At 41.7% G+C, this 23,166-nt stretch overlaps 2 protein-coding genes across 3 annotated transcripts; both read right to left on the reverse strand.

Annotated features, from left to right (window-relative positions):
- Positions 1-1,101: 1,101 nt before the first annotated feature.
- On the reverse strand, positions 1,102-3,968 carry pou4f3 (POU class 4 homeobox 3). Its single transcript, XM_088280431.1, has 2 exons — positions 3,838-3,968; positions 1,102-3,611 (listed from the first exon to the last, which is right to left on the reverse strand). Exons 1-2 carry the CDS (start codon positions 3,916-3,918, stop codon positions 2,673-2,675), a joined length of 1,020 nt encoding a protein of 339 aa, XP_088136557.1. The 5' UTR covers positions 3,919-3,968; the 3' UTR covers positions 1,102-2,672.
- A 4,321-nt stretch (positions 3,969-8,289) lies between these two features.
- On the reverse strand, positions 8,290-23,040 carry rbm27 (RNA binding motif protein 27). Of its 2 annotated transcripts, XM_088279487.1 has the most exons (21): positions 22,839-23,040; positions 21,629-21,747; positions 20,988-21,115; positions 20,829-20,908; positions 20,015-20,196; positions 19,492-19,794; positions 17,717-17,953; positions 16,070-16,249; positions 15,182-15,328; positions 14,941-15,094; positions 14,144-14,291; positions 13,789-13,998; positions 13,492-13,605; positions 13,080-13,205; positions 12,865-12,939; positions 12,387-12,557; positions 12,151-12,255; positions 10,357-10,554; positions 10,185-10,268; positions 9,919-10,038; positions 8,290-8,878 (listed from the first exon to the last, which is right to left on the reverse strand). In XM_088279487.1, the coding sequence occupies exons 1-21, from the start codon at positions 22,895-22,897 to the stop codon at positions 8,783-8,785; spliced, it is 3,036 nt and encodes a 1,011-aa protein (XP_088135613.1). In that variant the 5' UTR covers positions 22,898-23,040; the 3' UTR covers positions 8,290-8,782. The 2 variants fall into 2 exon arrangements, with proteins under 2 accessions (XP_088135613.1, XP_088135614.1); XM_088279488.1 differs by lacking the exon at positions 16,070-16,249.
- Positions 23,041-23,166: the final 126 nt, after the last annotated feature.

A 23,166-nucleotide genomic window follows, 5' to 3' on the forward strand; every position in this document is an offset into this window, starting at 1 on the left:
TGTCCATCAAATTCAAACATTTATAAATTTTAGAACACGTTATGTACACATAAGAGCGTTGCATTGCATGGTGTCCCGTCCACTTTGGAGAAGATTTAAGACTTATAGTGTGCCTCATGGTCGTGAAAGTCACTCATTTCAGACAAGTTTAAGAATTAATTTCCTAGTTCAGCCTAATTACTTTAATGAACTTTTACACATTATTAGGCAAGTCAGTTTTTCTCCATAATGTGGGCAAAGTGAGGCTCTTTCTGCTGATGTCAAGTATGGAAAACTATGTTGCCTTTCAAAAGGAATCAAGACCATGGGCGTATAAAGAAAATCAGATGGCAACTCAGCATGGACATATTTACGGGCCAGCGGTTATCACCAGCTCATTTAATGAGGGTAACCGCTAACGTTGTCTGTTGCCACGCCGGTCATGGATTGCCATGTCTTTTTCCAGTGCAGACGTGTCACCTTGAGATGAGGGAATGAAAGGAGCCACTTTGAGTGGCTGCAAATGGAGTTCCTTTTGTTCATGTCCACCGAATTACCAACTTTCAGTCTAACACGCCACCGCACATTTATGGTGTGCCAAATTTGCACCGGTCATAAAAAAATAAAGCCCAGAAGCTTGTGCTTGTGTGCATTTTGTGTCTGTTATTCAACTACATTAGAACAGGACATTTTATCAAGCAAAAAACAAATAAAATATTACAAATCAATACAATTGGGAGAGTTGCATTGAATGAATGATTACATAAATAATTTATGCTATATAAATTTAAGATACGCATTAATAAAATGAAGCAAGGTCTTCATCACGTGACGACGTGGTATGTCTCCATCCCCTCTATCATTAATCTGTCGTCATGACGTTTCATACGTCATTGAAGGAACACAAGTTAAATAGGTCATCTTGTGCATTAAAAAAAAACTAAACGGAAGATGATACCATTTATCTTGGACGAGGATGAAAATTCAAACCCTGTGGGGGGAGTAAGTGAAACAATCTCTGCGTTCCCTAAAACAACAATCACCGAGCGTTTTTTTTTTTTTTTTTTAATTATCACCAATAGTCCCACGTTTCAAATAAGTCACACAATCCACAACTTTTAGAAAATAACCAGTCATTTATTCCATTTAAAAAGTGAAATTTAACAGTGCAGAAATTCTTTCAATGACGTGCTGTCTTGTGTGCGTGTTTGCGTGTGTGTGTGTGTGTGTCCGTCCTTATGCTCGCCTGCCACTATATTAGGTACACATGCAAAATCCACCAACAACGTCAGTCCCTCAAAAAATCTGAAAAATCAATTGTAGTATTAAAAAATTGAGTATTGTTTTTGCACGTGCACCTAATAAACAGTCCGACGGGCGTCCTGTATGTCTGCTGGCCTATACAAATGCATAAACTCTTGTTACAGTGCCCCAAAAATGATTTGAAAATATAGTGCTATAAATAATTCATCATAAATAATCCACACAGCAATCATTCGTTTGTGTTGTGGGGGAGGGGGATCACGTTCATTTGCACGTAGATGTGACGAAGTGATGTCAACAAACACAAACAAACACTCAGTTCTCAACATTTAAACAATCCATTTCAGATCATCTGTAAAGTGACGCAAATATCCCTGATTGTGACATAAAGTGTCTGGTGTATTTATAGTATTGTACAGCACAATCGTGTGTTCAGGAAGTCCCGTTTTAATGATTTAAAAACAGGGGTTCTCAAATTGGGGTCCGCGAGTCCTAGTTTGGGAGTCTAGAAATAATTTGCAATAAATTATTACATTGTATTATTATTTATTAAGGGAATGCCTGCTCTGGTCATGATTTTAAGGTTTAAATATGCCCACTTAATCAAATGGGAGTAACTGGCTAAACCACCGGTGTCAAACATAAGGCCAATTAACGTTTTGTGGCCCACTAAAGCAAAGAAAGTGTGCTGACTTTACGTTTCTTGCAAAATGCATTTGTTCTCATTTTGAGAGAAAATACTGCACCAAGCTTGCACATTTTCTTTGCTTTTTACAGATATTACAAGTATTTTCTTCACCAAATGTCTTGAAATGAATAAAATCATAATTTTAAATATAAGATTGTCACTAGTTTTGTAAAATAGGCAAAAATGTCGATCTTTGTTTACCAAAGTAAAAGCAGATCTTTTCAAATGTCTTATGTTGATTCAACACAAAGATCATCCATCTACTTTTATTGACGCCTACAAAAATCTGAGAATATTTAGAGGGTGAACATTTTTAATTCATTACGGTCTCACAGTGATTCATCCATTATCAAAGTAGTTGTTAATTAATTTGATAATTGAATACATTTGTTGATCAATATGGTATATATTTTTGCATTTATAGTCAAAATTTAAATAAATAATAAATCAATCAATCAATTAATAGCATTTAGGGGTAACACATGCTTGTTATGTATATAATTGACATAAAATAATGTGGTGTTGGATTTCCCTTGGACCCAAAAAGTTTAAGAACCCCTCCAGAAAAAGTGCAATGAAATCAAGAAAAATGGAGGAAATAATCCCATATATCAGAAGTGAAGAGCTGCAGCGTTAATTTAATCCCACGGGATTATCATTATTATGAGTCGATGAAAAATGCGTCATCCAAAGCAGCAGCAGCAGCAGCAGCCGAGGTGTTTTATTGATGACGCCTTCAAAGTCAGTGCACGGCCGAGTACTTCATGCGCTTCTGCTTCTGCCTTTGGTTGCAGAACCACACGCGCACCACGTTCTTTTTCAGGTCCAGTTTCTCAGCGATGGCGGCGATCTTCTCTGACGACGGCCTGGGCTGGATGGCGAAGTAGGCCTCCAAGGAGCGCTTCTCCGGGGCGGCGATGGATGTTCGCCTTCTCCGCCTGGCGTCGTCCGCCCCGGCGCCCCCCCCTCCTCCGAGAAGCTCCGGCGCGGCGGCGCTCCTATCCCGGTGTGCTGCCTCCGCCTCCTCCAGCCAGGCATGCAGCACTGGCTTGAGTGCGATCATGTTGTTGTGCGACAACGTTAGCGACTCGAACCTGCAGATGGTGCTCTGGCTCAGGGACCCCACGCCGGGGATCTTCAGGTCGGCCAGGGCCGAGCCCACGTCCGCCTGTGTCACGCCGAGTTTGATGCGCCTCTGCTTGAAACGCTCGGCAAAGGCTTCCAGCTCGCGTGGGTCCGACTCCACGTCGCTGTGCGTCGGCACGGCTGGGTGAGGGTGGCCCATGGCCGCCATGGCCTGGTGCAGCTGCCCCATGGTCTGGAGGTGGTGGTGGTGATGGTGATGAGGGTGCTGGTGGTGGTGTGCCACCCCCGGCTCGGGTGCGCCCATCCCGGTCACCCCCAGGCTGCTGGAGAGGTGCTCCAGAAGGTCCCCGGCCTCCAGGCTCGATCCCAGCTGGTGGCTCGGGAAGTTGTGGTGATGGTGTGAAGCGATGATGGACGAGACAGTGGAGGAAGAGGAGGAGGCGGCGGCGGTGCAGGAGGGCACGCCGCTCATGGTATGGAAGCTGGCGTCTCTCCTTGCCTGGGAGACGAGGATGCTGTCAGCCGCCGCCTGCAGAGCCTCCGCCCGAGCCAGCAGGCTCTCCTCCACGCCGCCCCCCAATATATTGGCCTGGAGCTGAGAGCAGGAGCGCGCATGGTAGGGGAGTCAGTGGGGAATTGTGTCAGAGAAGGAGGGTCATAAAAATTAATATGGACGCGAGGAGGAGGGAGGAGTGTGTATCGGATAGAACAAAGTCATGTCAAATCACATTTACACATTTTTCCCTCTGTGATTACTCCCTCCTATTGCTCCTGCCTTGAACCGCCACCCCACCCACCCCCTTCCCCAGGTCTCGACCTACCTGAGGCCCCTGCGCGCACACTCTACGCATGCCATCGTGAAGGCCAAAGTGCTGCTTGCCGTCCACGGTCATCATCATCATCTTTTCGTCTTCCTCCTGCCCTCGTCCTCCGTGCGTTCTCTCCGCAAGTTGTCCCGTTCTGGACTGAGCCCATCTCTTTTGCCCCCCCGCGACACCTCCCTCTCATCCTCCTCCCCCCTTCATCGTCTTCCTTCACCTCCCTCCTCTTGCATTTTTCTCAGCTACGGTTACAACAGGTGAACCTCTGCGCATGCACAAGATAATACTCGACATCATTCTGTAGCTATGTAATGATTGATGGTGAAGAAAGTAGAATGGCCAAAAACAGCTTTTTTTTTTTTTTTTTTTTGCAAAATGTTGGAACAGAAGTTGAACGTTTTGGCCAAATAATTCCAAAAGGTGCAAGGAAACTTTGGGATGTTTTTTCTTCATGTGAAACTGGGCCTTATGAGAATTATTACTAGTTTAAAAAAAACAGTCAGTTTTATCACAAAACCTCCATGCTTCTACTCAAAGAAAAAAGCCTACGAGAACAACGGAACCTTATTTGGGGTTAATTTGAGGCACTTTAAATGGTGGCTGACTCCCATTATATGAGTTTGAATGTGTTTGCTTCGTTTTGTACACAGCCCCATATAAAAGGATGTTCACACTTGTGCAACTGCAATCTCAAACCCTTCATTTATCCTCAATAGGGTCACGTGTGTGCTGGAGCCTGTTGACAGGGCATCAATATTTCATGAAACAAATGGTATTCACTAAATGTGCACTAATTAAGATCATTTTTATTTTATTTTATTTTGCCGATGCGCTGCCAGTGTAGCACCACGGACACCTCAGTGACTTGAAGAATAGTTTGATGAGCTGTCCGAGATGCTGCTGTTTTCACACATAAACTTGCCAAAATAAAAATGACTGAAATGTTTTCAATATTTTTTTTCCTTTTTTGATGGGATTCATTTATTTTGGGGATGAAAAGACACAAGCGTGGTAAAAAGTGCCTATACTTTTACATTAAAGTCTGTTTTACAGTCTCGCTGTCAAGCAATTTAATTATGTTAATTTGTCACTGTATTCAACATCCATCCATCGCATCCATTATCTCAGCTGCTTCTCACAAGGATTGCGGGTGTGCTGCTGCCAGCTATCTTCGGGCAGTAGGCAGGGTACACCCTGAACTGGTCAGCCAGCCAATCACAAGACGCACTAAGATGAACAACTTATAGGGGAAATTCAGGGTGTCCAATCAACCTGCCATGCTCGTTTTTTGGAATGTGGGAGGAAACCGGAGTTCCCGGAGAAAACCCACGCAGGCACGGGGAGAACATGCAAACTCCACACAGGAAGGCAGGAGCTGGAATCGAACCCACGACCTCTGCACTGTGAGGCCATCGTGCTAAACAGTCGTCCACCGTGCCACCCGTAAAAAACATTAATTTTGAAAATAACCAACTTTTTATCTGGAAAAACAAGTTGAGTATTAAAACAATACAACTCTCATAATTGGACTAATCTAAAAAAATATTACAGATGTTTTATCTTCGAATATCGAATCAAATATCACAATGTTGATCTTGAAAATATACTGTTACCTCCCCGCCCCAAAAAAATCATTATTTTTGATTTGAAGATTACAACTTCAATTTCAATGTGTAATTGTTTTTCTGCTTTTCAGGATTCACGCATCATAGAAAGTTGTTTTGATTCCTGTTACAGGAATGAACTAGATTACAGATTTTCATAGTGTGGTATGCATGCGCCATCTAGTGGTTAATGAAAGCATCACTGAATTAATTATATTCAAACTGTATAATGTTATAGTGGATTAAACTTTTTTATGCAGTACAGTAAATACATTTCAGTTGTATTTAACTTGAAAGTACAAGTCACTGGATGTTAGCAGGTACTTGATTAAAAAGTTTGAAAATCCTGAACGGCATTTTACGAATTGTAAAGAGTAGCAAAGAATGATGCCAGATCTGTGCGTCTATCTGATCCTGCTCCTCACATGTCTGCTTCTTTCAACTTGTTAATAATGCAACAAGCAGCACGGCTGGCAGCATCCATTACCATCCTCAGGCTAATATTCATTACACTGGTGTAAAAGCAGGAACCCACACTTATTTGCGATCAGGATATTCCAATTGTCCTGACTTTGTAGACGACTGCGTGCCACTGGAACCGTAATGTAGAAAATGGATGGATAATCTCATGATTCATGACAATAGTGTTCTTGTCTAGTTGTCTTCAGTTTGTGCTCTATTGAGACTGCATGTCACCACACACACTCGATGTCAACTGCCATTTTTCTCTGAATAAAGCATGAAATCCCTTTTCTCACCCTCACTATCCTAGACACATTAATAGGCACTAAGGTCATTCATTATTGACTGGTGATTGTTTGGGAGCTGTCATCGTGTGTGTAGCTCTGATGTTGATGGTTTGATGTGTTGGTGAGATAGAGTTGTCTTTTTTTTTTTTTTTGCTCCTGATGACTGTTACTGCAGCCCCTGAGTCAACATTACATTAAACCTGATATTAGGATAATAAATCAAAGGCAGCAGTGTTTAGCAATTTCGCACATCTGCTTCACAGTTCTGAGGTTTTGGGTTCAAAACGCCAATCTGGCTTTTTTGTATGGAGTTTGCATGTTCTGCATGTGCTTATTAGGTTTTCCAGATTTCTTCTTCAATACTTCTCACTTGAAAAGGTGGCTTCAAACAATGTGCAATAATAATATATGGTTATTGGCAGCTGAAGTTATCATTTTGTCCTTCTGTGTTGTCTGATTTTGTGATGCATATCCAGTCTGCGGCTCCTCTTGGATGCAATAGATAGTTGTTCCGGGTTCCCGTGCTGGCCAAAGTCACATTTTGCCTCTGCATTTTGGTCAGTTTAATAAAAGTTGTGCTCATACAATTCAGGTGAGCGAAGATGAGGTGTGTTCTCACAAATAAGGTCAAAATTTAAGTATGACTAATATGTCAGTCTTTCTCCTGTGTGGAGACGCCCAAAATGGGTCATTGCGGCTTTTGCATTTGTTTTATAGTAGCTTCAAGTGTTTTTAACGCAAATATGTGATTTCAGACTTTGCTCCTGCTTTTGCATATGTTCGTGACAGACAACGGAGAATCCGGTATTAATTGCAGTTAATTTACCGATAAATGGGGTGCCAGGTCTGACCAAAAAAAAAAAGAAAAAGTCTGAGGTGCAAAATGACAAGACAACACAACAGTTTTAAGATGAAATTTCCTGGAATGCTTTTGCTTTTTTTTCTCCCCTTAAATTTGCCAATACACTTTTTTTTTATTTTTTTTTTCCCCATGATCAAATTGTATTTTTTCTTTTGCCCTTTCATTTTTTTTTCTTCCCGCAAGCAGCCCATTCCTTCGTCTTTATTGGCAAAAGCAAACATGCTCGTAAATTAGAAATCCATCTTTTTACAAACAAAATTACATGAAGAAAATACATCGTTATCATTCACATCCTGCAAATATAAACAGTTACAAATCCAAAACTATTATCCGATAAACAGTTGGTTTTTTTTACACTACGGTGTATTAGCGCGCACACACAAGTACAAAAAAAGAGGATAGAGAGCAACTTCTCTGAATATACAGGAAACCAGTTACTTTGTCCTTTTTAAACTCCATAAGAAACTTATTAGGGATGTGTGGGAAAGAGAAAAGTAATCAAGGTGCGAGGATGACTCCAAAGGACACACTGAGTGTATTTACATGCAGGAAAAGTTCAATAAATATTCTTTTGGTTTTAGTTTTTCACTACTGAAAAAATATATGCAATCAAGTTACTCCACATCAGGGTGCTTGTAAACAGTACTATGTGAATTACAATTGAATTTTGATACAATAAAGGAGGAAATATGAAATAAAACCTCCAGGGGGAATGGGACTATATTGTTGTTTTTCCTTATTAAAATAACAGAAACACTAAATCAAAAATAAAAAAAGTTGGGGAGGGTAGACTACATTTAACATTTTTAAGCAAATGTACAAAATTTACACACAAAACCCCCCGAAAGAAAGTAACTCACAAATCTTGAAAAAAAGAAAAGAAAAAAAAATCCGCCAGGGGGCCGACGGATGTAAGGCAAAGAAAGAAATTCTATCATTCTCACTCTACTAAAATATATATATGTGTGTGTGTGTGTACACACTAAACTCAAGGGTTTCAATTTTTACATTCAAACATCTGTCTATGGATATTTATGAATGATTGTGTTCTCTCTTTGTTTGAGAAGCAGAGGTTGGAAATAAAAGAAATGCAATATTGCGACATTTACAGTAAATGATTGCACAGTGGTCCTACTTGTTCTCAGAAAGTCCTCCAAGGGCCTTACTAAATTTATTAAAAAAAAAGAAAGAAAAAAAGATAATACACTTATGAGTATTTGTGGGTTGAATGTGTATGTTTGTGTTTTTTTTTTTAAGAATTTCCAAATATAAGTTGTTGGAGGGATATTGATGCAGTACACCCTAGAGGACTACAGGGGGTGCTGTGCCGGTGACAAAAGGGTGACTGAGCCTTCCAAATAAAGAAGCAGGTAAGAATTTGAGGAATAAATTAAACATGGTCTACAAACCGAGACCAAATTGTCCCCAAAAAAAACAAAACAAAAAAAAAATCTTAAATACAGTTATGTATAAAAATAGCTTTTCACAGTAGAAGCAAATGTGCATTACTAACAGTTGAAGTAAGCACACTCCAAGAAACGAACCATCGTCTTTCTCAGCAAAAGTGAGATTTTTTTTTTTTTTTTGGGAGTGGAGAGAACCCTCGAAAAACCTAACTTTATACTTCCGTTAGTCTTAAAATGACTGTTGAAAATACTGGGGGGGAAAGGGGGGGGGGTTCCTTATGGGTAATCCGCACTGGCGATTTGGTTGCTGTCATGAGGATGTCTTCATCGTCTCCAAGATCTGCTTTCGTACTTGTCGTCTTCGTCGTCATCCTCTTCCTCTTCTTCCTCCTCACCAGGCAGATAGGCGCGACCTTCCTTCTGCTCATAAAAATCATAAAGCACAAAGTATTTTCTTCACTTTTGTACACCTTTTCCATAATAGTGACACAAGCAACCTTGTCTGATTTATTTTTAGTTTGACAAAAAAACACTACTTCAAAGCTCGTTTGGCATCAAGAGAAAAGGAGAGTAGAAAATTTGAGTTTTGTGGGGGAAAAAATAGTTTTATTTTAAGCATCATACCACTGCAGTAACAAAGTATGCTGGGGAAAGTTAATAAGATAACCACTGTAGACGGAACTTTTATTATAGCCAATCACTTTATATTCTTTCTAATGGAACAACTTGGAAGTTAACCGGCATCCCAGCACGATTTGTGTTCAAACTTTATCTACGCATGGAGGGACATTCCTGGAAGGATGAGCCTTCCCGATGTCATGTGACACAATGGAGTGCACCCTAAGGTCACAAGACCAACTCGACTGTGGCCTCAAAAGCTCTGTGCGTAAGCATCCGGGAGAGGATTCCTCCTGACAGTCATGTCGCTTCCCTCAAGAGGTCAAAGACGCTCTTTAGCTGCAAGAGGCTCAGACTCAATTTTCACTGAGAGCTTCGTCTGGTTTAAAAATTAAGAAGCGCTGCAGAGAGCAAAACCTGCCTATTCCAACTGAAACGCACCAAATTTGCACTCACTTCAAAGTTGCACTGCACGAGAACTTCCCGTGGTTTTGAGGTGGGTATGTATACAAATATTGCTTTGACGTTGTCTTGTCATCTTAGTGCCAGGGAACTATGTTAAAGTGAATTGAGGGACTTCATTTAGACAAAAGTAAAATTTTGCAGCTTTCCATAGGCAATTATAAAACGACAAAAGAAATTATTGACAAACGGATAGTACTTAAATTTGTAGCATCAAGGTTGTTTCATGCTTTTTTTTGCAAAAAGTCATGATTATGTTCAGCCACAATATATATTACTTGCCATATTTTGCTACTGTATGTATATGCAGCATCAAATTTGTTGAACAGAACAGCGGGTTTGGGACAAATAAATCCTAGAAAGTTACTGTCAGGTGGTACCGTGTTGTCGTCGTCTTTGGACTCCTCCTCCTCGGGCTCCGTGGTGACGGAGGGCGTCTTGGGCTTGTACCAAGAAATCTGCAACATGCGACCTTTAAACTTAGCTCCCTGGTTGGCTGCCTAGACAATGCGAGTGGAAAAACAAAAGGTTTAGCTCAGGGGCTGTCACACCGCAGGTTGAGGGGTACACCTACAGCACATATGGACAGTTTATTTTGGTGATGGCGCAACCTACTCAGCCGAGTAGAGGGACTAACGCGACTTACATTCTCAGCTTCACTCCGAGTCTTAAAGGTCATGATGACAGTGGTGGCATCCTGGTCACGGAGATCCTCCAGATCACCGAATTTCTAATAATCAGCAAAAAATATTAAAAACATAAATAAATGTTCATTCAACATGAAACATTTAAAGACAATCTTTGCATTGCGTTCTCACCACAAAGTGCGACGTGAGCTCCTCCTTTTCCTCCTGAGTAATCCCCACAATCGACAAGGCCCTGGGTCGGTGATCCACCACCATGCGGTTCACGGAGCCGCTACGGCCCCTTGCGCGTATGGCGCCCGCTTCCGGCGGCACCTTCCCCCGGCCGCGGCCTCGACACGTCGGGGATCTCAGGATGCCCAATTGTGTTGCCTGGAAGGAGGGCAAAACAAAAGACTTCAGAAAATGATTCAACGAAAACATCCAGCGGCACTTTCAAACAACGTCCAGAACACTATCATGCAGAAACAACCGCATTTCCCCGAAAAGTGAGACGATTTTGCTATCCTATCAAAGCCAAAAGGTAAGCAAAGCTGTGTTGAGCTTGTTGAGCTCAAATTAGGGTTAAAAGTTTCTGATAAAAAAAAAAATCTGCTTTAAACGACCACTGGAATTGAAAAATGACCCTACAATGGCCACTTCAAAACAAAATGGCATCTTTTCAGGTAAAGCGTTCCGTGACTTTGCTGTTGTCCTGCCTTATCAATGTTCATTATATATTTATTTTTTTCATAAGTTTAGCCCTTGGTGACCCCAGGACTTAAATAGCTCCTTTGACTTGGGTTCTCTACATCTTCCCCTCACTTTTCAATTACATGTTCCATCTCACAGCTCTTAAGTTTACTTCTTCACCTCTCCAAAACCTTTCCTTCCATTTGGTCTTCCACTCTTATTGCTCGCGCCCGTGATTTTTGTACCCTGCGGCTTAAACTTTAATGAGATGGCCTCCATCAGCGCGAGAGAGCGTTGAGTGTCTGATTGGGCTTCGTTAGCATTTAGCTCTTCCTCTGGGCTTGCTAAAGTGGCTGCGCTTTTAATGTGCACAGGGAGGATAGGCTTCGGCTTGGGGGATGTGGGGGTTTATGCATTTTTTAACCACTAGCTAATTTAGAACCCACAGGGAGGGAGTGAAGGGATCGAGGGCGGGAGGGCATGTTAGGCAGGGTGTTACTATCAAAAACTGTGTTCCTATTCGACGGATGTTGTGACACGACAAGCCTCGTCCTGTGTTGTGTTTCAGTGGGAGGGCACATGTGGGGCCAGTCTGAGGCTGAGATGACTATGTGCTTGCTTTAGAGTGAACCTTTTTCCGATAAGTTTGCCTCCCCCGATATGGTTGATAATATTTTTTTTTCCAATCAATAAGCCACATTTTAGTACCACCATTCAACAATTAGTAAATATGGTGCAGTTCTGTATTCTCCACTTCCGTGCTGGCTTTTCTACCACGACCTAAGCGGTGCTAGTTGACAGTTGAGTCTATCAATAAAAAGTTCATCTTTCTTAACACGTGGAAAACAACTCAAGTAAGCATTCCAGTGGATGGCGGTAGAAACCTTTGGAATGTCCTACCCTGCTAAGGGGGGACTTTTTTTTTTTATCATTTGAGGCTAAATAGCAATTCAGACCCCCCAATCAAAGACCTTCAACTTTTTCAACATACTAGCCATGAGTAGAGATTGACAATTGGCACAATAGACCATGCTTCAAAACTTCCTGAACCTCTCACCGTAGATCTTTCCCACACCCCTAAATAGGGTTCCATAATAATACTGGCACTTGCAGACCCCTCCCCTACAAAGATCCTGAACCTTACCAGTTCTAACCCCAAGCCGGTATTCTTGGTCGGTGGAATCACTTAGCCATGCGATATAAGCACAACAGAACTGAGAATGTTTGTAATTTGAGTGCAAAACTGTTGCGTTTGAAGTGTGAGGTAAAAAAAAAATAAATAAAAAAATGTTTGACCTCCTTCTGTAGCTGGCCCAATTTTCTTTTGAGATCTGTTGTGTCTTCTCCAGAGTTCATCTTCTTGTGGAAGTCCAACTCAGCATCCAGCAGCTCCTTCTGGGCCTGCACGTGGGAAACGAACCAAAATACAGTGATTTAACTTGAAGCTGTGTAATGTATCCGCTTCCTGCCTCAGGTACTATTTAGAGTGCACCGCGAAAGTCCTAAACACCTAACAAGGGCCCCAAACTCACGTCGGTCTTGGTCTTGGGCTGGTTGTGATTGGCTTTAGACACCTGGGAGGATGGATTCATTTCGTTCTGGAGCTGGGCAATCTTGTCAGTCAGTTCCTTCAGCGTTTTCATGATGTTGGCTCGCTCCTCCGGTTTCATCCCCCGGTTCTTCTCCAGACGGTTAATCAGTGCCTGATAAGAAATGTAAGTGACGGGTGAAGAGAGGCTGGCAGTGTCAACGCGCCGACTTAATAGGCCGAGTTATTGTGTGACGTTGATAAGCAGTGGCGATTGGTCAACTTTTCAAGCCAAAAAGCATGTCATTAACAAAGACATCATCACTACTTTCATTTGAGGTGTGACTTGATATCGTTTTTTTTTTTTCCCCATGTATTTTTAGAACATTATCATGGCAATTTGACTGACGAACACAATATTTGGAACATTGGCAAGGTAAAAGAAAGCAACATATTTCCTGGTTTGCACTTGCACTTCTCACCTTCTGACACTCAATCTGAGTCTTTAACATCTCTTGTTTCTTCTTCTGCAAGTCATGCTGTAATTTTAATGCCTCCTGAATGCAAGCAAACAGCATCAGACAAGACATTAATCTTGGAAAGTGAGATACAGCAAATTCCGGCATTTTCCACACACGTGGATACAAACACCATCACGTCATCCTCATAAAGCGTATTAAAAAATTAAGCAACATGCCTGTTTCTTCTTCAGGGCTTCCTGTGCTTCCAGTGCTTTCGCTGTTTTCCCAAGGCACTTGGAGGACAACTTGAGCGGGGTGGAAGTGAAGGGGCCCTTCTGGGTGTTTGTCAGCACCGGCGCCACCTAAGTGCCGCGCAAAGCGAAACGGGACAGCAACACATTTAGGTCATCGCATGGAGCCAGGAGACGTGGTTCAAACAAGACTTTACTTTTAAATGCTGCTTGCTTAAAACTTTTCCGAATGCATGTAAATGATTATTGGCTTTCATGTTTTGCACTCGACCATAAACCTCAAGAACATGTTTTGCTTAACCTTATCTGTAAGGATTTTTAAAAACAAGGTCTGTGTAAAACTCTCCCACTAAATGGAGCTTAAAAAAACAAAATCAGAAAAGACGGAAAGACGCACATGTGCAGCTTCTGCATTGGGGTTCAGGTTGTCAGGTGTGCTTGTGGGGCCGACTGGTGCTGGCGATCGATGCTTGTTCAGCACGTAAGCAGCAGGATTGTGCTGCTTGATCCCCTGCAAAACAAATAAAAAGTTATATCCAACACTTAAAAGACTGCAAGTCAAACTGTTTTGTAGAGTAACAACATTAAGGAAGACAAATACAGGATACTGTCTTTCATATTAATTGCGAAATGAATTCTTTTGCAATTGATTTATTTTTCAGAATCAGCCCCTACAATGTGTTTTGGGCCTTACCTGCGGCCCGAGGTTGGGTACAGAGCCGACCACCTGGCTGCCTGTGCCGTGTTCCAGCTGGTGAATCCCCGGCATGTTGGACTTGCGATGCCAGCGCATGTTGATGAAGCGGTTGTTGAGAACCGCCTCCACGCAGTACATTGCCCGACAAGCTTCTTCGTTGGATGTGAACTGGATTAACGCCACGTCTGGGTCGCCACCAAACACCACCTAGATGGATGAAGTTCATTCCAAAATCAGGATTTTTCAGCCTTGGAGGAGGTCTGCTCTCTATTTTGGCTGTTTCCATTCTCTTTTGATTTTAAATGCAGTTCCAGAATCTGACAACTGTTATTTCACTCGCTCACAATCTTACCTGAATGTTCACGATGGTCCCGAACTTGCTGAAGTGCTCATTGAGCTTGGTGATGGTGTTGAGCTCAGGTGGGATATTGCGCACCTCCAGCTTGGTGTTCACATGGAAATGTCTCTTTGGGAAGCCACCTTTGTTGTTGAAGTTTGGCCTGAAAGCACGAGAGAGGTTCATAATGATGCGGATATTGGCAAATTCTTAATTAGTGAATTGTGGAAAGAGAAATTTTCACGTTTTGAGTGACAATTTTTTTTTTAATTAATAGTTTTTCTTTGTTGTTTTCAAATAAAACAATCAATATGAGAAGGTTGTGGATTTGGCAGTCAACATTAAGTAATTACACCTCAATTACAGCCAAAGATACGACCAATACTTGGAAGAATTTCATTTCGCGGGCAGACAGAAAAAGAATAACCTGAATTCTATATTTTACAGTACACTTTTCAGTTATTGAGGGAAAAAAACTAAGTCAGTAGGAACCACAAACAAGCAGCAAGCGAAGGCCAGACAATGCCGAGGGGATTTCGGAATTAATGATTGCCATCCAAGTAGTAAAAATTATGGCTATATTTACAACGAGGTCACTTGTTCAACTGCTTTTGAGCTGCTGATAATGGAAGTAGTTAACACAAACAAAATGGCTGTAAATCCCAAAAGGCAGATGCCACTGCTTGTGTGAAAAGATACAAGTCCTCAGTCAAATGTCTTATTGTGTAAAAGCTGTCATGTAGAAAGGCAAAAAACATACAAAAAATAAATAAATAAAAAATGACTTTTGCGGAAAAGCCTTCAATTCTTACTTTTGCATCCAGGGTTTTTTAGCCGTGGGTCCCTCAGCTATCATACAGCCCATGGGTCTCTTCCTGTTGTGCTGCTCTGAGTTGAAACATGATATGTTGCATCCTGGTGTGCTGGCGGGAGTGGCGGGCTCTGTTTGGATCACTATATTGGCAGCTAAGGGGGCGCAAAGAAAGGCAATCTCATTTGAAAAGCATTTCCATTTGGAAGATTGTGAGCAATGAGAATGTTAATACTCTGTACCTCTGGAGCCTTGTCCCTCATTGGATGTGAGGCCGATGAGGTTGGAGCGCTGCGTCTGTACTCTGGGAATGAATTGGCGATACTGGTTGCGACCCGCCCCGGTCAGCCCTGGCGATTCGGGGTTGTAGCCCTCTGGATCGTAGTTATCTGAGAACACACAACAGTGTTTTGAAATACTAAAAAGCAAGTAAACACAAATATCGATCATCCAGGGGAGCTCCACACAAGAAGGCGGCAACAGAGATTCAAACATAGACCCTTTGAATTATAATGCAAATGTGGTCATAAATTTATAATGTGATAATTATAATTTAAATGAAACAACAACATGAACAGGATGCTGACAAACATATATATCTTCGATCCATTGAAAAGCTCTCAGAATTTAGAAAAATAATTTATGAAAAATAAAATTGTGACACATAAAAAGCAGATGCATGCTTTTCATTGGACAGTAAAATTGTGCATCCATGATGAAAACTATAATACAATACAACAAGATGAAAATGAGTTTTACATTAGCCTTGTTTTTTGGCAGTCAACTTGTATTAGGTTTTGGAGCTTGAAGATTATCTTGATTCATGTTGGGAGCAAGGCATTGCATTAAATTTGTTTTACTTATTCATGAAACGAGGCCAGGAGGGACAACATAATTTTACTGGCGCCAAAAACAATGTAAAAAAATAACGTTGCACTGCCGCTTTCAGGTCAACAGGCGACATTGCAGTCTACCCACAACGACAACAAAAACAGAAAACAAAAATCCTAATTTAAAAAAAAACAACAACAAAAAAACAATGCAAGTGAACAAAAGGTTAGTTAAATGGAGTGGGCAAAAGAACAAGCGATGAATGGTGAAATCCCATGACAAGCCTCCAACCTGCTTACATTCAGACTGGACATATCGGGGACGAAGCGACACCGACGATGAGGAGGGAGGAGGCGGAGGAGGCAGAGGAAGAGGAGGTGGCAGCCTCACGCCGGGCGGCCCGACAGGAGGCGACGACGTGATCGCCGACTGGTGGTTGGGAGTTTCCATTCCACTGGTTGCGATCAGTGGAGGGGGTCCTGATGGAGACACAAGCCCAAGCTGATGTCTCGTAACAGCGAGTCCGTCACTCATCGGGGGTGAGCCCTCACTTCACCCACTCATTGGTTGCTTTTCATTGACATTGAACACGGAAATACAAGAAAAAGATCCTTGTTCTGCTATTTTGTGCAGAATACACCCATTTACTGAGAACATTATACTCACTAGTCATTACGTTAACACTTCTGAAAGAATTATGTACTGTGTTGTAGAATTTACCACCGCACAAAGAGAATCCAAACCAAACATCCCGGGTGTGTATAGACACATTTTTATCATTGACATTTAAGATGTAAATTATGATCAAATGGTTTGCTTTACAGAAATACCATATTTCCATAAGCATCAAATGCACTCAAATGCAAACACACAAACTAAAAAAAGTAAACAAATGAAAAGAGATGTTTACTTGTCTCGAATGGGTGAGGCACATTTAGAAGAAATACGGTAAGTACCATCAACACCAGGGGGGAACGACGTGGTGCCCCCCGAGATCAAGTAGGCCCCCAGGACTTGGATAGCCCCTGGACCTGTTCGATAAGTAGTCCACTGGTGATGTGATATGGCAAATTCCAAGGAAAGTTGCACAAGTGATCATTTAAGATTTTTTTTAATTAAAAAAAAAAGTGCTGCATATTGATTTGTATCTGTTTCCTAATCGTTGCGAGAAATCATTAGCATGATCTGTGTCTTCCCATGAATATAAATAATTAAAACTGACATAATTAAGTATCCGGCTATCAAATATTTTGGCATTTGAATAGCCCAATGAAAATTCTATCAAATAAAGTTGAACAATTCTGAATCCCAAAGAGAAAATAGCACATTTCACTCAATGAACGACCTATTGGTCATCATTCTCAGCTCATCAACAGGATGGCAGCAAACTATTTTAATTTCAAGAAAAATTAGAAAGTGAGATTTAAGGCTATGAGATGAAGTGACGTCAGAATCACAGTAGCGATTTTGACGGCTGAAAAAAGCACATTTGAGGAAGCTTGGTTTGTTCAAACCTGATCAGCAAGAACTGACGCTATGATGGGCTGTCAGCATCAAAGTGAGCAGAGTCATTTTCACTCATTAAACTGCATTTGAAAAGTAGTCTGACGGCTCGTCAGCCTAAATTGGTCACTCGCCTAGCGGTTAGCTGCTAGCCATTAGCCACTAGAGCTGGTCACTAGCGTCGTTTCAAACAATGTCAGCGTTATTGTCTTTTAGTGTCCTTAATTAGCGATTGAACATGATTTCTAAATGTCGTGTTGATTGAAACTTTTCGTGACGGTCCTGTAAACTGGATTCAAACTATTGAGCCTCTCAGGTTGGGGGCGACAAGTCACAGTTTTATTTTCCCAAGTGTGTAAATTGGTAGCCTTTCGCATTAATCAGTACCCAAGAAGTAGCTCTTATCTTAAAAAAAGGTAAAAGACAGACAGATAGATACTCACCAGTTAACGAGAAGACGCCAGGTGGCGGCGGTTGGCCGTAGGGAGGCATCGGCGGCGGCGGTATCCTGAGTGAGGGGGGCGGCTCAGTGATGGGTGGGGGCATTGGCAGGCCGCCGGGAGGTATTACGGGCGGTGGTGGGAAAGGGATGATGTTGGGAAGATTGACGTCATCTACGATGAGAGGGTCGTTGCCGTGGTCAAACGGGCACAGGTCGCCGCGAACGCAAAATCCTTTTTCTGCATGGGGGAGAGAAGATAATGTCAAAAAATTTTTTGTTGACTTGAATCTAAAAAAACTGAATCTCATTCATTCACCTAGTACCACTTTTTTTTAGAATATCGCTGAAACATTTATGTTCCCCCATTATAGTGTTTAGGAACTATGTTGAATTAAGTTAGCGAGTTTCATTTAGACAAAAAATAATTGTGCTCAAACACGCTCTTGTGACATCTTGGTGTCAAGAAATTAAGTTGGGGCAGGTTGAGGAATTTCACTTTGACAGAATAGTGTTTTTTTGTCATCTTTGTTTTTAAGAACTATGTTGTGACTTGAGCAGCCTTTGATGGCGCGGCAACCAGTTTCAGGGTATGCAATGCTTTTCGACCAAAGTCAGGTAGGGCAGCTCTAGCACACCTCTGACCCAGATCAGGATAAGCAGCATTGAGAACGTGACATTTGATCCCGAGAAACCATATCGAAGTGAGTTGAGTTTAATTGAGATAAAATAGTGCTATGCCGCATCTTTGTTTTAAAATAACTAGATTGAAGTGAGTTGAAGAGTTCCATTTACACAAAAGTAGTGCTTTACCCCCATGTTGGTGTCAAGGAAAAATTTTAAGTGGGTTGAGGAGTTTCAATTCAATGACATAAAAATAGAACTTTGATGACATCTTGTGGCATCCATTGACAAAATTAAACCATTTTATGGGGCGTCAATTACCTTGTCATTCATGAAAAGCCCCCCCACTACTAAAACTAAAAGCAGAGATTTACTACTTCTGTGCTCTTCTGAAACAAGATTTGCCCTCATCGTGGTGGAGTTGAGAAAAACGTAAGACAAAGACCGATGGTCCCGGGAGGCGAAGCCAGACAGTATTTACTGCACAGTTTCATTAAGGGAACCGATCCCTCGTGGTTGAATACTGTGATGGTGAGAGCAGCAGCGGCCTTCAGGGGCACTGGATATTCTAACTCTGCTTGCCTCTGGAGAGGTGTGTTTGAGCCTTGCCCCACTGAGGACGATAGCCTGAGTGATCAACATTAGTGGTCATTAGCCGTGAAAACACGACCATCAATAATCCCTATGGACAAACGTGTGTTGTTTGAAAAAAGCTAATGCATGTATTATACTAAACCCAGTTTAATAGCAAGTGAGAATATTTACAAGTGAACCCAACTATTTTACTATTTTATTTCGACTATCGCACTCTGTCATTCTGTGTGTTGACTTTGCAGCAGACTCACAGTCACACACACACTCATGCTCATACACAAACACGCTCACACAAAAATAAATAAAGACTCTGATACTGTGTCACATGGTGGTATTAGCCATGGTACATTACTACCACCTGTTAATTTAAGGAGACAGAAAGGAGGCTCAATTTGATGTGCAACACTTGCTTAAATTGATCATGCTACCTGGGATTAAATCGGTCGCCAATTAGAGCGGAGGTCAAAATTCAAGGGCATATTTGTACACATGAAAGCTTTCAGTTTCAATGCATTCCTGATATTACGCATAAACTATGAGAAGGTGTAAGTATGCGTTTACCATCGTAATCCCGGCACCGCTGCTTGCGTGATGGGTTTTTATTGCTGAACGGCTTGCCGACGCCGTCTTGTCTCGCTTTGCCATAGTAGCCAGACCAGCTATCTGTGGTGCCGTCGGGCATGTGCGCGTGGGTCGCCAAGGGGATGCTGCCGGGTCCCGGGCCGCCGCCGGTGGACGAGAAAGGATGCAGGGGGGTGGGCAAGAGTGGCGACGTGAGCTGGGGAGGCTGCTGGGGTCTACCCGGGGTGGATGAGTTGTAGCCGTCCACTTCCTTCCTCTCCACCTCAAACTTTGACTTGAAGTCTGTCAGAAGGACAAAAAAAAGTATTGCAACAAATCACAGATGCTCTATCTTTCACATCACACAAACCAACCTTGAGGATAGTAAGATGCATTCCAGCCTGTGTAGCTAAATGCTCTATGAGGTCCATGCAAAGCGGCCCACATTTTTCATCCCGCTGTTTACAACGTCCACTGACTCAAAAACAGCTTCTTCCTCTGAGCTGCTGTTGTTGTTTCTCACCTCGACCCCTGCTCTTCCCCCGGCTGCCACTCCTGCTCCGGCTGCGGCTGTTGCTCCTCCCGCGGGAGCTCCCCCTGCGGCGCTCATGGCGCTCACGCTCACGGTGCGAATCACCACTGCTCTTGCTGTGACGATCAAAGTCCCGCCTCTTGCGCTCATCACGCCTCCTGTCGTCGCGACTCCTGTGCGATCGGAAACCAAGATGACCAACTTTAAATTTGGCCGTCATCTTACAAGTGCAGATTTATAAAGACAGATCCTACTTACAACTATGAGCGTGCATGTCATCTGAGCATACGGGTGCTTTTCAATAACCTTGAATATTTTGTAAAATGTTCATTTGAATTGTTCAGTTACAATATTAAATAAGAGTCTTTTACAGCTTCATTTAGTGTACAGGAAAACATTTTCACAAGGCGAATTCCTTCCTTATTACTACATTTAAATTTATTTTGTATTGTTTATGTAATACAGTATTACAATTCCTTGAGATGGTGAATTTGTTTGGTTTTTTTCTTTTGCATTAAACGATGAATCATCAAAATAATAAAACACAAAATCACTAAATATTTAACAGTATGCGGTGAATCTTCAGTAGATAAGTTGCACTTACGGAGTTGAACTAATTTTCCACAATATTGTGATTTGAGATGAACCAAGTGTAGGACCATGCCCTCAAGCAATCATATGACCACATTACGACAAGATAATGGCAATTCTATGAGTATTTAGATTCAAATTGTTGTGGTCATGGTAGCAGAACTATTGTTGTTTGTATAGTGCAGCTTTTAAATAAATGGAGCCAAACTCAAACCTGGATTCATTGAAGTCAGAGCGGTTCCTCAGAGGACTTCTCCTGCGCCTGTTTTCTCTCTCCTCTTCTGGAGCTTCAATCTTACAACAACCAAAAAAAGCAATTATCACTCTTGGTTTGTTTAAAATGTGGAAACAGCAACAACTGATTCTGTCTTACTTCCACTGGATCTGATTTAGCTGGAGGAAGGTTAAACACTTCTTTTTGAGCATCCTTGGCAATGGGGTTCCCTTGGTAGTTCTTGCTTGTCAGACATTCAAAGAGTTTATCCACAAAGCCTACAGTCTCTGGAATGACACGATAACTAAATGATTAGGTTAATGCATCTTTATTTGTCATATAGCGTCTTATGAGCGACCATGCTCATTCTCAACTAACAAAATCATTGTAATTCATCCCATTCAAACCACGATAACTACACAACCAGTCCATTAAATGAATTTACTCAATCATTTCCAGGAGGCAGCAAAAGTAATATTACGTTTGATGAAATTTAAAACACTAGTCATGATTCACTACCGTGACCAAATGATTTAGTGCTGGTGTCCCACAGCTGGTCAAAAGTGACACGTGCCTCATTGATAATAGGTAAATAATTAAAATCGAAGTAGTTCAGCTGTGACAACAGTATTTGTTTTATTTGGAAGGCTACTAAATATCTCGTTACAATGGGCTTCTTCTACGGACAAAATCCATCCAAATGTAGACATTGACTACGTTATTCCGGGGGGGTTGTTACCCAGGCAGCATGTTTTTAATAAAGAAGCGAGCGTGGCTCCAGCAGTGCTGGCAAGCAATACCTTTTTGTAGGAAGACGTCGAGCTGATCGGCACACAGTGCTTTGAGCTCCTTCTCCGGTTTGTCCTTCTTCACCAGAGCCACGACGTAATTGGCTAACGCAGAAGGGTCAGCATCACATCTGCGATTCGCAAAATAAATCCATTTTCAAGCCTTGGTTTAAATTGCTAAGGACTTAAACAATCATAGTAAAATAAGCACAAAAACATGCTAGATTGGGCTAGTTTGTCAGAAATGTGTTGAAATTATGTTATAAATTAGTTCAAAGTTTTTTACACGGATTGTTTTATTAGTCATTGCAGTTCAGCGTTTTAAAAAAATGAATATTTTAGAATTTCATCTTTTATTTGGCAGTCCGTATCAAAACTCTGTTAGAAATGGTTATACAATCACTACAAATGCATCTTTTTTCCATCTATCTATGCCAGCGATGTATAGCGGCAGGAAGAAAAATAAAATGCACTTCCACTAGATGGCAGAAGATATAATTAACCCATGTTATCCACCTGTTGCCATCAATACACCAGAATAATAGCTTTGTGTTGTATTACACGCAGGGTAAATACATTTGTGTGTAAATTAAGTCAGGATAATTCTTATTGCAGTGGACCAATGCAAAGTATTTCCACTGGCTCAATAAAGTTTGGGATGCCTCCTTGTTACGGGCCTAGTATTTTTAGTTCAAAGCATGTTTGCTAGAGATTTTGTTGTGTGTGTGCCTAAGGTTGTGGCAACTGAGTGGAAATCAAAATAGAAGCTTTTAACACTTTATGGCAACTTAACTGCATGTCATCTTGCTGTAAACAGAGTAATTGTAATCATTTATTTCACAGGTGAGCAATGGTAACTATGGTAACACTCGTGGCAAGCGTCTACTCTTAAACATTTTTTCACAGTTTGAAATTATATGAATCCAAGAGAGCTTCTAGAATTGCAAACAGAAGGGTGCATGCTGTGCTGCAGTTAGGAGGCGCGCTCGAGAGTAAAGTTGTTTTCTCAGGAGCCAATTATGTTCAAGAATTTCTTTGTCCAACCATTTCGAGAAGCATAGTGAGCATTTCATAGCCCAGTAAACAGAAAGCCAAACAATTTCTTAATAGCAAGCGATCGGCCACGGTGATCAGTTTCCAGCAATCACCCCTCATTGATGCTAGCACACTTAGCAAGCTACGTAGCGTGCGAGCTAAATGACATTTCAATTCAAACACTCACATAGGCTCCAGAAGTTTTGCCAGCCAAGACTTGAGAGCGTCCACATTCTCTATAATCATCGTGAGGAAAACGATAACGCGGTCTAAAAAATGAAACAGAGCCTCCAAACGCCTGCTTTCATCGTCTACAAATTTGTAAGCTTTCGGGGCCTTCGCTCTCCACTGGCAGGTCGCATCGAAGCAGTTTACGGCACGTTAACTCACTCGAGGTGTCGTAAAAGAATGACTCGTGCACGCTGATGATATTTTGTAAGTCGTTTCTTTGACTTTAGCCTACTGTAAATCACTAATATACTCCCAGAAGACTGTGATTTGATGATAAAATAAAC

This window comes from Idiotropiscis lumnitzeri, chromosome 17, assembly GCF_059441095.1.
Source record: "Idiotropiscis lumnitzeri isolate Australia: NSW breed Sydney's pygmy pipehorse chromosome 17, RoL_Ilum_1.0, whole genome shotgun sequence".
Taxonomy (NCBI): domain Eukaryota; kingdom Metazoa; phylum Chordata; class Actinopteri; order Syngnathiformes; family Syngnathidae; genus Idiotropiscis; species Idiotropiscis lumnitzeri.

Coding starts and splice junctions, on each gene's coding strand:
- rbm27 (XM_088279487.1), bottom strand. CDS start 22,897: ATGATTATAGAGAATGTGGACGCTCTCAAGTCTTGGCTGGCAAAACTT. Junction 20,909..20,987: donor CTAAATCAGATCCAGTGGAA/GTAAGACAGAAT, acceptor GGTTGTTGTAAG/ATTGAAGCTCCAGAAGAGGA. Junction 19,795..20,014: donor GGGGAAGAGCAGGGGTCGAG/GTGAGAAACAAC, acceptor TCCTTCTGACAG/ACTTCAAGTCAAAGTTTGAG.
- pou4f3 (XM_088280431.1), bottom strand. CDS start 3,918: ATGATGATGATGACCGTGGACGGCAAGCAGCACTTTGGCCTTCACGAT. Junction 3,612..3,837: donor TGTGCGCGCAGGGGCCTCAG/GTAGGTCGAGAC, acceptor TCCTGCTCTCAG/CTCCAGGCCAATATATTGGG.